Source organism: Falco biarmicus, chromosome 1 (assembly GCF_023638135.1).
Source record: "Falco biarmicus isolate bFalBia1 chromosome 1, bFalBia1.pri, whole genome shotgun sequence".
Lineage (NCBI taxonomy): Eukaryota > Metazoa > Chordata > Aves > Falconiformes > Falconidae > Falco > Falco biarmicus.
Genome location: NC_079288.1, coordinates 65,883,309 through 65,897,891, shown reverse-complemented (window position 1 = coordinate 65,897,891; position 14,583 = coordinate 65,883,309). Strand labels below are relative to the sequence as shown.

The 14,583-nt window shown below is 43.9% G+C and overlaps 1 protein-coding gene across 2 annotated transcripts in view; it reads left to right on the top strand.

Moving 5' to 3' along the window:
• Positions 1-4,861: 4,861 nt before the first annotated feature.
• ZDHHC2 (zinc finger DHHC-type palmitoyltransferase 2) overlaps positions 4,862-14,583 on the top strand; it is a 35,831-nt gene continuing 26,109 nt past the window's right edge. For both annotated transcript variants that reach the window (XM_056330955.1, XM_056330945.1), the window contains exon 1: positions 4,862-5,086. In XM_056330955.1, the coding sequence (XP_056186930.1) occupies positions 4,921-5,086 (166 nt within the window). In that variant the 5' untranslated portion in view covers positions 4,862-4,920. The remainder of the gene's footprint in view (positions 5,087-14,583) is intronic.

The following is a 14,583-nucleotide window of genomic DNA, read 5'->3' as shown; positions in this document are numbered from 1 at the left end:
GGGATGTGGTGGGGGAGAAAGTATTCCACCATATCAGATTGCCTGCGCAGAGGAGGAGATGTTCAGAATCTGTAAGTTCCAAGTGCCTAGTCTGAAAAATACTTCTTAAATTAAGACCATTTTTCATTTGTGTTTATTTATCATTCACTGTATTCTGCATATACGTACTTTGGGATTTTTTTAATAGTCCAGATAATGAAAGAAATACTGTGCTTAAAATGATCAGAAGGTTATTATGATAGTATAAAATGAATCATGCTTTATAATTTTCAAACTACTCTAGTACAGTAAATCCAAGACATCTTAAAATGATGTAACAACAGAAAGACTTACTTTTCCACAGTCAGTTGCCGTAACGGTAGCCTTATGAGCTCAGAGTAATTTTATAGCTGAAGTGTAATGAGCTAGATACACATAGAGTATTTCCAGTTACTGATCATAACCTATGAATGGACAGTAAACGTGAACATTTCTGGCCAGCCTTGGATATTAAATCCGCAAGAGGCTAGATGAATGCTAAAGTAATTCCTTGACAAATGCTGTCTTAACTGCAGTACTGTGGTATTCAGTTCGCTGCACATTAAGGAGAACACTGCTATTTTCATAATCGCTTTTCTTTTGTTTCTTTTGTGACTCATTTTACTTTTTTATTCTTATTGTTTTGAAATTTTATGACCTTTCAAACTGGTACAAAACTGAGCTCCAAAGAGACTCACTGTGCTAGATTATAGGTAACAGACAGTTTTTCTCTGCCATATGTTAAACATCCTCACTTTAAATTTCCTTCCATTTTGCAACTGTTATTTTATGAGGTTGATTATCAGGAACTGTTTGTCACATCTTAAGAAAATACATTCAAGAAATCTGTGTAACTTCATTAGACGTGTGTGAACCTTCTACTACTGTTTACTAACATCAGATTTCCTATTAGTTCCTTACTTCTTAAATGCACCAAAATGCTCTTAACTGCTACCCGTATACAGTGAGCACTGTGGAAATGCAGCAGCATCTGACTATAAGTAGCAAAGAACTTTTGATGTCAGCAATTAGAACTACAATTTAAAGGTAGTTCAACAAAGCAGAGCCCCCTGGACTTGCACAGGGGGAGTTTTTAATTAGGACTGCATGCTAGGGTACCGAGATGCTTTCCTTCAGAAAGAGGCGCTATTTCCACTCTCCACTTCTGTATCTGAACCCAGCTGGAATCTAACTGTCAGCACATGTGGAAGGAGAGAGCACCTGCTTTGTTAACCAGCATCTGATCAAGAACCTTGTCAAGTGGAATGATGAGGAGAAGGGAGGAAGCCAAACATGCAGAGGCACAAATCCAAGCAAACAATGCTCAGAGAGACAACAACAGGGAACAGCCCTGGTCAGCCAGACTGATCAATAAGGGTATGTGGAGCAGGAGGATGCTTGTTTCAGCCAGATCAGCTGGACAAAGACCTTATCAAAATGCAGGGAGCACCAAGCTGGACCAGCTGGTGAGTACGGGACCACTGAGCAGGTAAGAGGGCCGGGGATTCAGGCAGAGGTGTCAGACAGCCAAGGAGGCTGTGCCTATACTCAGGGATGTGCAACTGCATGTGTACTTGTGAGCACAGAGAGGAGGGTGTGTGTGCGTGGTTTCACTAGTGTACCTCCGCCCTGACAGCTGAAGGGGAGAAAGGGACTTGGCTGTTGGTACTTGAGTGAGTCCTGTATGTAGGTGCTGTTCAAGTTGGCACTGGTTGAGCAGGAAAGCAGCAGCCACATCCAACAGCCTGGGATGGAGACACCAGGTCCCAGGCTGGGCTCCAGCTGCCTGGCAAGAGGATGCCTGGCCCCAGAGCTGCAGGTGGCAGCCCCTTCTTGTAACATCCCTTTTCGCTACCTAGGTCACAGAACCTGAGACAGAAAATAGTCAGACATGGTAATGTTAGAAGTACCCATATGGATTCCAGGAAAGACACTTAAAAAATAAAATCCACCAGCAACACCTTGCATATACCTTGTCTGAGGGGAAAAGCTGAGTGGTTCTGCTTATGACAAGAACATTTTGGTTTGATCTGCCAAACACTCAAGCCTCCTCCTCAAACCGCAGCTACCTTTAGCCCAGCTTCTGACAAGAAAAGCCTGTAAATAACCTTTGTTTCCTCTTTTTCTTGTGAACATTTCATACAAACATCAATAAACTCTGCCCCAGATAACCTCTCTCATTGTTGAGAGAGGCTGCCCCTGTACAGTCATTTGGGAAATCTGTCCATGAATGGTTTAGATCATCCCAGAATTTATTTCTGCCATAATGCGATGATCCTTTGAATATGCTTGCTCTTGAGGTTTTTTTGCTGTTACGTAAAATTTCTGCAGGTCGTACCACAGAGAGAGGAAGAAAGGCACAGAAGGAAAGGGTCTCTCATGACCCATCTGGACAGTGATAAGAGTCGTGGAGGGAATAGCAAAGAACTGTGGGCACGAAGGCGAGCTAGAGAGCCCATGTCCATGGGGAAAAGCCACAAGCTCAAGAGGACAGAGGGATTCTTTAGAGCTCTCTGACCAAGGGGTGCTCCAAGGTAATTGGGAGCATCAGTCAAGGCAGGCTCCTTTGTCCCAACTAAATTAAAGTGAGGTTTGGCTGTTTATTTCACTAAACAGGCTAATTTTGAACCAGAATGACAATGATTTGGGGACTCTGGTAAACAGTATGCTATAATTATCATTAATGTAATTATTAGCATACTAAATAAGAAAATTCTGATTATTGTGAAATCTTAGCAGTGAGAAGAAGGTGGTAGTGGTCATGGGAAAGTTAGAAAGCTGGACTACACGAGCTCATTTCCATGAAGGGGTAATAAAAAGCCTCTGACCAGAAATTTTATGATATAATTTGAGGTCTTAGTAACACACGATTTTTTTTTATTCTCACCTCTCTGGCAAACTGCCACCTCTCTATATACATAATTTGTATAATAGCTATTATTTCAAATAATTAATTACTATACTAAAGAGTTTTCTCTAACTTCTACTATGTTTACCTGGCATGTGTAGTCGTTAATAAGCCCCGTATCACATACAGCATTTTAAAATGGTTTATAGGAGAAAGATTTTCATAGCCCCCAGGTGCGATGCAAAACCTACATCCTTATATGTACAGCATCCAGCTGCTAACTTCTCATGGTACAGCCACGTATCCCTGGAAACACACAAAAAGTTAGATGCGTTATCCTTTGTATCTGAGAGAAGTCACTGTCAGCTGTTTCCAAATAAGTGAGAAAAGCCATCAAATGAACTCAATTGCCTTCTTTTCACTTTTGCCGGTAAAGCACAGGGTATGCATTCAGGCAGCAGTAATCTTGTTCCTTATACTTTTAAAATCTGTTTTGAATAACCTTTAAATGCTCTATTAAAATGTTGGCCTTAGCAGTGACTTGCATAATTAATTAAGGTAAAATAAAGTGCTTTTATTGTCTATGTCATGTTGGGTTTGGTCCTTTCCTCTTGTTTTATGAAATACAGTATGCAGGAATATCAGATCTCTTTTTTAAAGCACCATTCACAGTATCTCCACCTTTTTAACGTATAATATGTAATTCCCCATTATGCAGAATCTTAAGCTATTACAGTCCAATCTTTCTATGGCATATTTCATTTGTTTCTCTTCTATAATAGCTATACGTTGCAGAGATGTTTCACTGAGCCATTCACGGTGATATATTTTCTTGCATAGGCGAAGATGATTTACTGCCATGGGCTATGTAATATTCCTCTCAATACATCACTCTCTATTGCTCATTCACCCGGTTCACCGTGGCTAACGGAAGTTCCTCAGCCTAAACTTACAATAATGAGGGGCGCATGATTCTGTGTTACAGAAAAATGCTGCAGCCATATGGTCAACTTCTTTTTCCCTCTCTTCAATAAACATGCTAGCAACTCCGCTTCATACTGTGGAACCTGGCAGCACACCTACTACCGTTTTAGTCATATTTTCCGGTTTGTTGGGTTGTTGGGGTTTTTTTCTCCTCTCTCACAGCTTGTTTCTTAACCAACAGCAGTCGTACGCCTTCCAGGTTGTGATTACTTTGCTCCATGTGTAGTCTCCCATGTGAGATACTACACAAGCCTTTTTTCAAAGTCCAAACACATTTTAATCAACCAGCTCCGTCCTACCTGCCACGCTGCTGTTGCTCCCAGAGATGAGCAGATTGCAGCAATGCTGCGGCCGCGCTCGGCATTTCTAATTCTGGAAGGATAATTGAGCAACAATTTTGGTGTACATCCTGCAACGTGCTCTGGGTTTACTACATTTCACAAACGTTTCATTACCGCAACATAATGCCTTTTCGGGAAAGAGTGAGTCAGCACAGCCCCACGCCGCTGTCCCTTGGCCCGACACCCGCGGGGCGCAGGCCCGGCCGCCGCGGCCCGCAGCGCTCTCGGTGCCTTACGCCGTCGCTCTGAAGCAGTGTTTGCAGGCGGGGCAGCACTTATCTTAGCCAAGTGTGCCGAGGCCTTTCCCGGGGCGGCTGGGTGCCGCCGCCCCGTGCCGGAGGGAAGGAACCGGGCGGCTCCCGCCCCGCCACACACCGGCGCTGCCGCACGTGCCTCGGGGCGCTCCGTGGCGGGCGGCGCTGCCCCTCGGCGGCGGCTCCTCAGGCCCCTCAGCCCCGCCACGGCGGGGGCGAGCGCGGCCCCTCTCACGGCCGCGCAGGCTGCCGGAGCGCCCCTGCCCCGCGGCCCCACCTCGAGGGGACGCTGCGGCCGCTCGGGCGGCCCTTCCCCCCGGCCTACCCCTGCCCTGCCCTGCCCGGGGGGAGCGGCGGGCGGGCGGTGGGAGGAGCGGCCCTGCCGGAGAGCCCTGTCAGCGCGGGAGGGAGGGACCGGGGCGGGCTCCGGCGGGGTGCGCGGCCGGAGCCCGGGCACCCGGAGCGAGCGGCCGGGATGCGGTGCGGGAAGATGGCGGCGGCGCCGCCGCCAGCCGGGGCGGCGGGCGACTGGGGCGGCGTGCGGCGGCGCTGCCAGCGGCTGCTCTACTGGGTGCCGGTGCTCTTCATCTCCAGCATCCTCTGCTGGTCCTACTACGCTTATGTCACCCAGCTCTGCCTGCGTGAGTGCCGCCGCGGCGGGCGGGGGGCGCGGCGGGCTCCGGCGGGACGGGGGTGGGCGCCGCCGCCGCCCCTGCACCTGCTGGCGGAGCGCAGCCGGGCTCCTGCCGGGACGCGGCCGCGGGGCGGCGGTTACTGTTGTTCGCTGGCCCGGGGCCGCCACGCCCGCGGGCCGGGCTGGGGCTGGGGCCGGGGCCGGGGTCCGCGGCTGCGCCGCCTCACGCTGCCGGCCGAGGCTGGGCTGGGCTGGAGGCTGGTGGAGGGACCCGCGTCCCAGTCGGCCGCAGGTGGCCGGGGTCACGCTGGGCCTCCTCACCGCCTTGTCCCTCCGCCGCTCGGCCGCGCGTGGTCCCCAGCCCCACGCGAGGAGGCAGCCGCGCGCACGGGGGCTCTCGCGCGGGAGTTTTCCTCCGCGGCGTGTGCGGCGCGTGCGCCGTCCCATCCCATCCCATCCCGTCCCATCCCATCCCATCCCATCCCATCCCATCCCATCCCATCCCATCCCATCCCGGGCAGGGGCTCCCGGTGCAGGTCGGCGTGAGCGAAGTTAGCCGCCCCTTGGCTTTCCTCCCCTGGGTGACGGCACACACGCATACACGTATGTACATACACACACGCAGGGTGCTCTGCCAGCTGATGTGGAAGCCAGAACAGGTAACACGAAATCCTCGTCTCTCCCCGTGCCGCTCTTCAGTCCTCTGGAAAATGCCCGGCTGCCAGAACTTTGTGGTCCTTCCTTGGCATCAGCGGCCTGCCGTTCATTCAGAAGTCATCCTGACTGTGCACCTTGGCGGGTCCTCGGTGTCGGGCAAATAATGAATCACGTGCTGGAGATGGGTTGTGATCTGAGTATTTCTGTGAACTTGAGCTGTTGAGCCAGAAGGAGTTATTAAATGACCAGCTCACTAGGCTCGCTGGAATTAATTTTAGGTTCAGTTGCGGTATATAGCTGGTAGAAAAACAATTTAATCTTTGAATTTTAGAGGCTGATGCACAGCGTACTGATGTTTCATGAACAGTATTATAATAATGGCACAAAGGAATACGAGTTAGCTGTTGTCTCCCCTTTCCCTTCTACTGTAGGTGAGGTTCATTGTGGCTACTGGTCATTTAGCATCTGTTTGAGGAACAGCGGTGAGGGGAAAATACCCAAGTCAAGCTGAGTGCATTTATATGCCAATATAACTTGGCCAGACTTCAGCTATTCGTGTCGAAAATCTCAGCAGTCTGGTACCTAATTTTGGACTACTGTTTGTTGGGTTTTTTTAACAGAAGGCTGTGATCAAATTTCTGTCTCACAGATGCTTGGCTGAGCAGTTGAGACATTAAGCAAAAAATGATTGCCAGGCCTAACACCTCTGTTTTGGAGGGGGCTGTGAAGACTTGATGTGGTTTCTATATTGGAGGTTGGCTTTTTATGTCTTCTTTTCACTAACAGCAATCAGATCTGTTAGTTTTAAATGCTGCTTTTCAACTAGAAGCTGGGTCTTGAGTTGCTGTGCCTTCATGAGAAGAGGACTAAAGTGTCTACTTCCAGCACAAGCAAGTGAGTTGTCCGGAAGGTGGTGGGAAAAACTGACAAAGCAAGCCTGGAAAGGGGAGCTGTGAGCTGACATGAGGAGGGCAAGGATGTTTCGGGTCAAAGTGACCCTATAGTTAACATCTGTCCTAACGTACACGGCGCTGTGATGCTTACACAGTACAATAGGCTTGATTTGGGCACTACTGTTTGAATGATCTACTGTATTATTTCTTCTGTGTAATTCTGTATAACAGAATTCTGAGTTTTAGCTTACCTGAAAGTGAGTACCTCTTAAGGAAATAGCATGCTTGAGTGAGTACCTCTTAAGGAAATGGCATGCTTGAAACTGGCTTCAAAGTATAAACTGTGGTGCTGTAATTCCTTGAGAACCGCTCAAAGCAAAAGGCCTGTAATGGGAGGGGAGGAAGAAGGAATCTTGGGGCTCTGCTAAAACATCTTTTAGTTAATTCCTTTCTGTGGACATAGGTGATTTTTTGGTTTGTTTCTTTGTTTGTTTGTTTCATCCCACCCCCCTTCCCCATTCTGCCTGGCTCACCAGTTTCTGAATTCAGCTTAGCAGTTGTCCGCAAATTCCACTAATTCCATCTTTTATTTATATCTGGATTTTTTCCCTTGGTTTTGGCATATTAAGATAAAATAAAATTACGTCTTGTCTTACTAATGAATATTTAGTGTAAACAACAGAAGGAATAGCTAACAACTCTGAGAACGAAAGCCAACGGCAGGAATAGACTGTAAGCATTTCAGTGCTTTGAAGCCAGCCTGTCTGCTCAGTGCATCTTTTATTCCTGCAGCACTGCCTGCTAAAGAGGACGTATATAGCTGCTTATTTTACTGCATCTACTACCATTGATGCTAACGACAACGTACAGGAAACAGCGTTAACCATTGTGCAGTGGGACTCCACAGAGTTATAACGCAGGTGGTCTATTTGAGCTTTTAGTAATGAGAAAGTGTTTCAAATGTAGTATTTTGAATATTTTCTGCAATTTCAACTGAGTGTTGTAGGAGAGACATTGTATCCTTTTTTAGAAGGAAAGAAAAAGTACTAAGATGTTTCCTTTCTTCCTTAAAGCCGAGTAGTTACAATACTGAGCAGCATTCTAGAAACAAAAAGGTTTTAGAAACAGAAAAAGGAATTCACAGACTTTAACTGTAGTGTTACTATGTCTAGAGTTCTGTCTCTTATTAGTGGATTCGGTTAAGTGCTTGTGCTGCTTTAACCTTTTAAGGAAAAAGAGAAAGTTATTGAATACTAGCAAGCAGTTTTCTTCCTGCGGGTTGTAGAATACTGGAGTTAAATCTGTAAATGAATTGGTTTTAAAACACCTGACTACAAATTGCTTCTCTCTAGTTTAGTTCCATTATCTTGATTTTGATGGTACTGTCATCTCACAACCCCTGTCTGGCAGTAGTAATTGCCTTTTTCACCCAAATAACTTCCTCTGTGTTTAAAATTAATGGGCCTTTAAGTGTTAATCTTTAATGTGTTTATGAAAACCTGAAGGTTACAGATTTATTGTTCTTCCTCTAAAAAAGATGAGGAAATACAGGCAATGTACAGTGAGTACATTGAACTTTGACAGCTGAAGCTATTCAAATTTTGACCTAGGATATACGGAACAACAGTAACCTGAAGTGCAAATGGAATTCTTTCCTTTGGCATCCACATGTCTGTACTCAGAAAATATAAATTTAATTCAGTAAACTATATGCAAAGAAAATAATTATTCTTACGTCTTCCTTCTTGGGTGTCTCTAACTCCGGTTAGTAGAACTGTAATGGACTTGGAGTAGCTACCCACTCCATGCTTTGGGAAAGGCAGAATCAGTAGTAATTTGCAGTTTCTGACAGTTGTTTGTCAGAACTGTTCTTGATGAACTTGGATGTTGAGATCCTTTTGGGGGTTTTGTTCCGTTTGTTTTATTTTCCTGCCAGTTTGTGATTTGGAATTGCGTGTAAGAAGGAAAGCGTGAAAATTTGACAGTGCTGTGACAGATGTTTTTAGTGAACATACCAACTGGGCTGATGATAGGGTTATCCAATAAATAGGAATTAGTTGTATATGTTCAGTTTTGATCCATAATTACATGTCACTGATTTTAATTCTAAGGTTTTGCTCAGGGAATCCTGTCTGAAAATATAGCTTGAGTTAATAATTTTGAAGAAGGAAAATAAATTTCCTGTGGAACATAGAAACGAGCAATAAGCATTTTCTGAACTACTTCAGTGGAGGGAAAGGGAGGAACCATTGCCACCTGGTGAGTGATGTGCCTGATTTGGGAAAGAGTTAGTGACTTCAGCACAGTTGAAGAGGGCGACAAGTCTGGAGAGCTTATAAACCACATATTTGTTTTTGAGGATCTGTCCACAGCTACCTTCATTATGGAACAGAAAAACATGGAATGACATCCAGCTGCTAAAGATGTTAATAGTCATGGAAGATTTTTGCTGGAGGATCAGATTGATTAATGCTGAATTGAGTTTTTGAGTCTGTGTAACATCAGTGGAATGGAATTAAAGCAGGATAAAAAGCTGCTTAATTCATCACAGTGTAGAGGCAGAATTAATGCATGCCCTGTAGGCATGGCACAGTATCATCAGAGGATCAGAAATGGGAGAAAATATGAAGATAGAAGCTGATAGAGGAAAAAAAAAGAGAGGGAGAAAAAAATAAAAAAAGATGAGGCCCAAGACTAGGTCAGCTGGATTTTGGATTTGAGCTCTTTGCTCAGTATGTTCTCCAAATGGATCAAAGGATTTATGGTACTTGCCGATCATGTCTTGTAATCACCTACGTTTTTTACAATGTACTTATATTTCTATAGCCAAATATAATATTGCAGTTGGCTGTTGTCAAATACCAGTTAAATACCCTGTCTGTAAATTGGCTGCTAAGGCAGCAATGGACTTTGGTCAAAGCAAATTTGTATTTTTATACAGTATTTTGCAAACCCTACATTTTTTCCTTTTCTGAGATCCCTGGTTACTTTATGAAAAGTTTCAAAACTGACTGCTGAAGTAAAATTGGCTTCTGAATTTGAGCCAGCAGTACTCCTGTGCGTTTCCCAAATTTCATTTGATTTCTTTCTCAGACTTTCAGAGGCGGCTGCCATTCTCCACTTCTGAAATTGAATTGAAGCCTGTGTTAAGTATGACTGATTATCTCTCTGTGTAGTGCCAAGTGTACTACCTATAGGTTTTGTGCCTTGAAATTTAAACCATGGCTTTAAGTTGAAAACATAAGGTCTGTTAGGAAGATACAATTACTTACTATATATGATTGTGTTTTCAGTTAAAGATTTAAACACTGCTTGATACATAGTGACTAGAATAGATGTTCTTGTCAGGGTGTACTCTGCTAAAAAGTATCTGGTTATACAGCTTCTCTAGAAGTAGTCTTTGCTCTGCAGTTAGTCCTTGTGACTTACAAAGTAAATGGGAAGTTTGTAAAGAAGAACTATTCAATTCTTAGTCATAGTCAAATCAAAAGGAGTGGGTTTGTGTGCTTAACTTGAAAGGTACCAAATAGCAGCTTGCTGCTCAGTAGGTGGGCAGTAACGTAGTTTGATGGGCACAGGGTTAAAATGAATTTACTGAAACATTCACAAATATTGTCAAATCCAAATGTATGGGTTATTGATGACTACTTACGCCAACCTTAAATCTCCAAGAAATACTTCTGTTACTTTTGTTCTGAAGCGAAGCACTGGTGGCAAAGTCTTGGTGGTGTTTATTGCAAGCACTGATACTGCAGACAACAATAGAACACTTACAACTATAAAACATTTGTATGTGTAGAGAGCTGAGTTAAATGGCATCTATAGATCAGTGGCTTAGAGCTTCAGATATGCTATAAAGATAAAATACACTCTTAGTTTTGTGAATCAGGTCCAAGATATTAAACTGTGTAAAAGTTTGAGAGAAACAGCTATTGATGGATGTGGCTGCAGAGTCTCTGAATCAGATGTATCTTATGTTCCCATTCCAAAGTTTTAAGTATTTAAAAAATATGCATAAAATATGGAAGCAAGAATTTTTATATTCACTTCCATCAAAGCTGCTTTTAAAAACAACCGTTTCTCTAGTCTTTTTTCTCTTTTTTTTTTTTTATTTTTTTATTTATTCCCCCTCCTGCCCCCCCCCCCCCCCCCCCCCCCCCAATCTAACCATTACATTTACTGTTCAGGAACTTTGATTTTGAGTTTAAAAGTCAAGCAAAATTTAATATTAGAAAACGAATGCAAATTCTTTACATGGATTTTTATCTTCCAGAATCTTTGGGGGGTTTTGGTAGCAATGTATCTTACCACGTCTGTAGCTACATGGAGACAGATGCCTACTTAATTTTTTCCATGGGTGAGTGAGAATAAAGATTTCTAGAGAAAATTAGCCATAGTTAAAGAAGTGGGAAATCCATTTCTGTCACTGAATTAAGGTCTGACCCAGTGCAAGGTGCCTAGCAATGTAGCTCCTCTTGGCAAACTGATTTGGTGATGGAGTGGTAGCAGGCCGTTTTGAGATATTGTGGTGCCTCTTTGCTTGCCAAGGCAGCATTCCTAGTGCTGCATTGGTTGTCTCCCAGTGAGGAAGACTACCAGCAAGTGTGGGATGAATCCCCCAAGCTTCTCTGGGTGTCCTTTCCATCCTGGATTTTTTCCTGTCTTTTGTAACACAACTTTCTGTCCTCAGTCACTGTTGTTTTTTGCAAGGGCAGGCAGTTTAGCAGCATTGACTACTGAATGTGCTGTTCCTGATTCTGGCAGCCTGCAGCTCAGGGCAAGCAGGGAATGATGTTTCTGGCTCAGGAAATTGGCACCTACATTGGCTGAAGTCCCGCATATGTCCCAGCCTGATCCCTGGTTCTGATGAGCACCGTCTGCAAGCTGTGTGATGAAACAGAGAGGCTCTAATTATGTGATAGTCTGCTAGTGGCTATAACTGTAAATGGCATCCTGATGCTTTAGCAGTGGAAGGCTGATTCTTAATGAAATTGGTCCCTGCAGTAGCTCAGGCAAACAGAACTGTAACTTTTTAATGATTTCTTGAAGACAGGTCATGGTTTTATAATTATCTCCATCTCTAAATGTATGGGAGTATCATTCCATTCCTCTCTCAATCAGTTTTACCTTGTTTTCTCCCTGATCATAGAAATTGCTTAACAGTTGGGATTGGTGTGTCCTTGGTGTTTATTTTAGTCATTATAGACATAAATGCTTTTTACCCTTATTATTTGTATGCTATTGGACTACCAGTAAGTGAATTTGCAGCGTGTAAGCTGATATTTATTAATGACAGGATGCACAGTCTGACCTACTTTTCTGTGCACTACCAGCAGTGAATATAACCCCTTGGAAGAGAAATGAGAAAACTGCCAGGAAAGACTGGTATAAATGATTCACAGTAGACTATATCATCAAATACTATTGAATAATATAGCTAAGCTGTATCACTGAATCTACTGAAAAATGTAAAATTTGTTTTAAATAAATACATCACGTGCTGTTCAGAAAGTGGGGAAACGTTTCTTTGATCAAATCCAAAATTAAAGGAGGGTTTTTTTTTTATGTTAGAAAGTTATTTTCCATGCACTTAAATAGTGTGATTTTAGAATTATAAGCATCTGGTGGTTATCCTAAAATGTCTTTGTATCATGGTCATTCTATAAATAGAGAAAGTTTAATTTTTAAGAGAAATTTAAGAGATAGTATGATTTATAAGAGGTTTTTTGTTTGTTTGCTTTTTCGTATTTTGTTTTCTGCTGGTCAATTCTGCTACAATTGTGAAAAAACAAAGAAACAAACAGAAAACAAAACCAAACGAAATGAACCAAAAAAACCCCTTTATTTCCTCCCTGGTCCTGTGTTATTGCAGATGTCTGTCCAATAGTTTCCCACACATTATACCTCCTTCATGGAGCCTTCATCAAAGGTGATTTAAAAAGGCACAAGCAGGAGGAGTAGTACTTCACTTTGTGAAAAGCTGCAGGTTGTTGGATATCTTGGATGTTCCCCTGTGTCACCAGCGCAGCCAGTCTCCTTGTAAACACCAGCTGCAGTAAATGTGGAGAAAAAAAGATGATAAGATCGAAGATACTTGACATCTCTGTTCAGCCTTGCCTCTTCTATTTCGGTGTCTTACAGCAGTTGCAACTCAGGAGCTTATGAAATAACTCTAAGTTATATTCAGGTGGTAAAAGAGATTAAAATGACAACAAGATGTATCAAAAAACCCTAGTTCTCACTCTGCTGGGATTAACTGGACATCTTTGGGCATTTGCGTTTTAGCCTTCATGGTCTGCAGCTCCTGACTGTCAGGAGCACTTTGCTTCCAAGCTAGACGCCGCAAAAGCTGAAAAGACAGTCCACCATGCAGGTGCAGATGCCAGAGAGTGCATTTGTCTCAGAGGTGAACAGAAGATTTGAAAAGCTGTAGGCTTGCAGTCAGTTAGAAGTTATTAAATCATGGATTTATTAGTTGTGTTGGTCCACTTACAGACATGTGGAAAAGTTAAAAGTCTCAAGCACGTTAATTAAGAAATTTTATCCAGCGTTAAGGGGGAAGAAATATGACAGCTGCTTTCACAGCAATGTTCTATGCCATTCCCATGTTTGGAGAGAAAAATACCCCAAAATGTTGTGAAAGGTTGGTTAGGTAGATTTTAGTTTGAAATTGGTGATTCTGCAGTGTATGCTTGGCTATGGGTTTGTAATTAGCAGAGAGCAGTTACTCCAAGAAGACTGGCAAAATTTCTGCACACCTTGCTGACCATACAAGGAGGAAGAAAATCAGAATTTTGAGTAGTGGCTAGTTTGTCCTAATCTGAGAGCTCCAGCACTTTTAGATTACATATCAGCTCTCAAGATGTCTTCTTTTTTTTTCTGGTGAATGACTGTTTACCTACAATTTTACAGTTCTTGTGCATTATTGTACTGCAGCATTTCTGCTTCTCCGAGTCAAATGTATATACATGTTCCATCAGCTTCTCTCCTGCAGTTGTCTAGATGGATATTCAGCTTACCAAGTTCTAAAGATTTCTCTTAGCTGAACTAGAAAACTGAGGGCAGAATAGAGTTTTCTTTACAGTGGTTTATGCAACTTCTGTGGCGTCTTTCTGGTTTTTGTAAAGATCTTTCTAAACACAGTTATTTACCATCTTCCCTCAGGTAAGGTAGATGCTCTTTTTGCTAGAGCTATAGTCAGATCTCCATTTTACTAGACCTATTTTAGGATTATAGTTGTGGAATAATTCATTTGTATTTGAGAGGACCTTAGCTCATCTAGTCCCACCTCCTAATCAAAGCAGGGTTAGATGTGAGGTCAGGCCAGGCTGTTCAGGGTTTTGTCTGGCTGTGGCTTGAAAAGCTCCAGAGATGGAGCCTGTACAACATGGCTGGGCAGCTTGCTCCACTGGTGGACTGTTCTCATGGTGGAAAAGTGTTCCCTTGTATCAAATCTGATCCTCTTGTTTCAACTTATACATGCTGGCTCTTGTCCTTCCACCCTGTCCCATTATGAAGAACCCAACTGTCTCGACCTCCTTGATGCCTCCCTGGAGGTCCTGTTAGGTCCTCCCAAAGTTATGTCTTATGCGGGCTGAACAAGCCCTGGCCATGCAGCCTCTGCTTAGAGGATGAGTGGTCTGGTCCCTACCAGCTTGGTTGCTTTCCCCAGGACTTATGTTGTACTGGGGGGCCCAAAGCCCCACGATGTTCTGGTTGTGGTCTAATGAATGCTGCGTCGAGGGGGATAAGCCCTTCCCTTCCCAGGCTGTACCTTTGCTAATGCAGCCCAGGAGGCTGGTGGCCCTCTCAGCTGCCCAGGTGCTGCCCACCAGCACCCCCACGTCCTCTTCCACGGAGCTGCTCCACCCAGCAGTCCCCAGGCTGTATCGTTGCAGGGGGTTGTTTCTTTACAGGTGCAGGATTTGGCCTTTGCCCTGGCTGAATTTTGTAA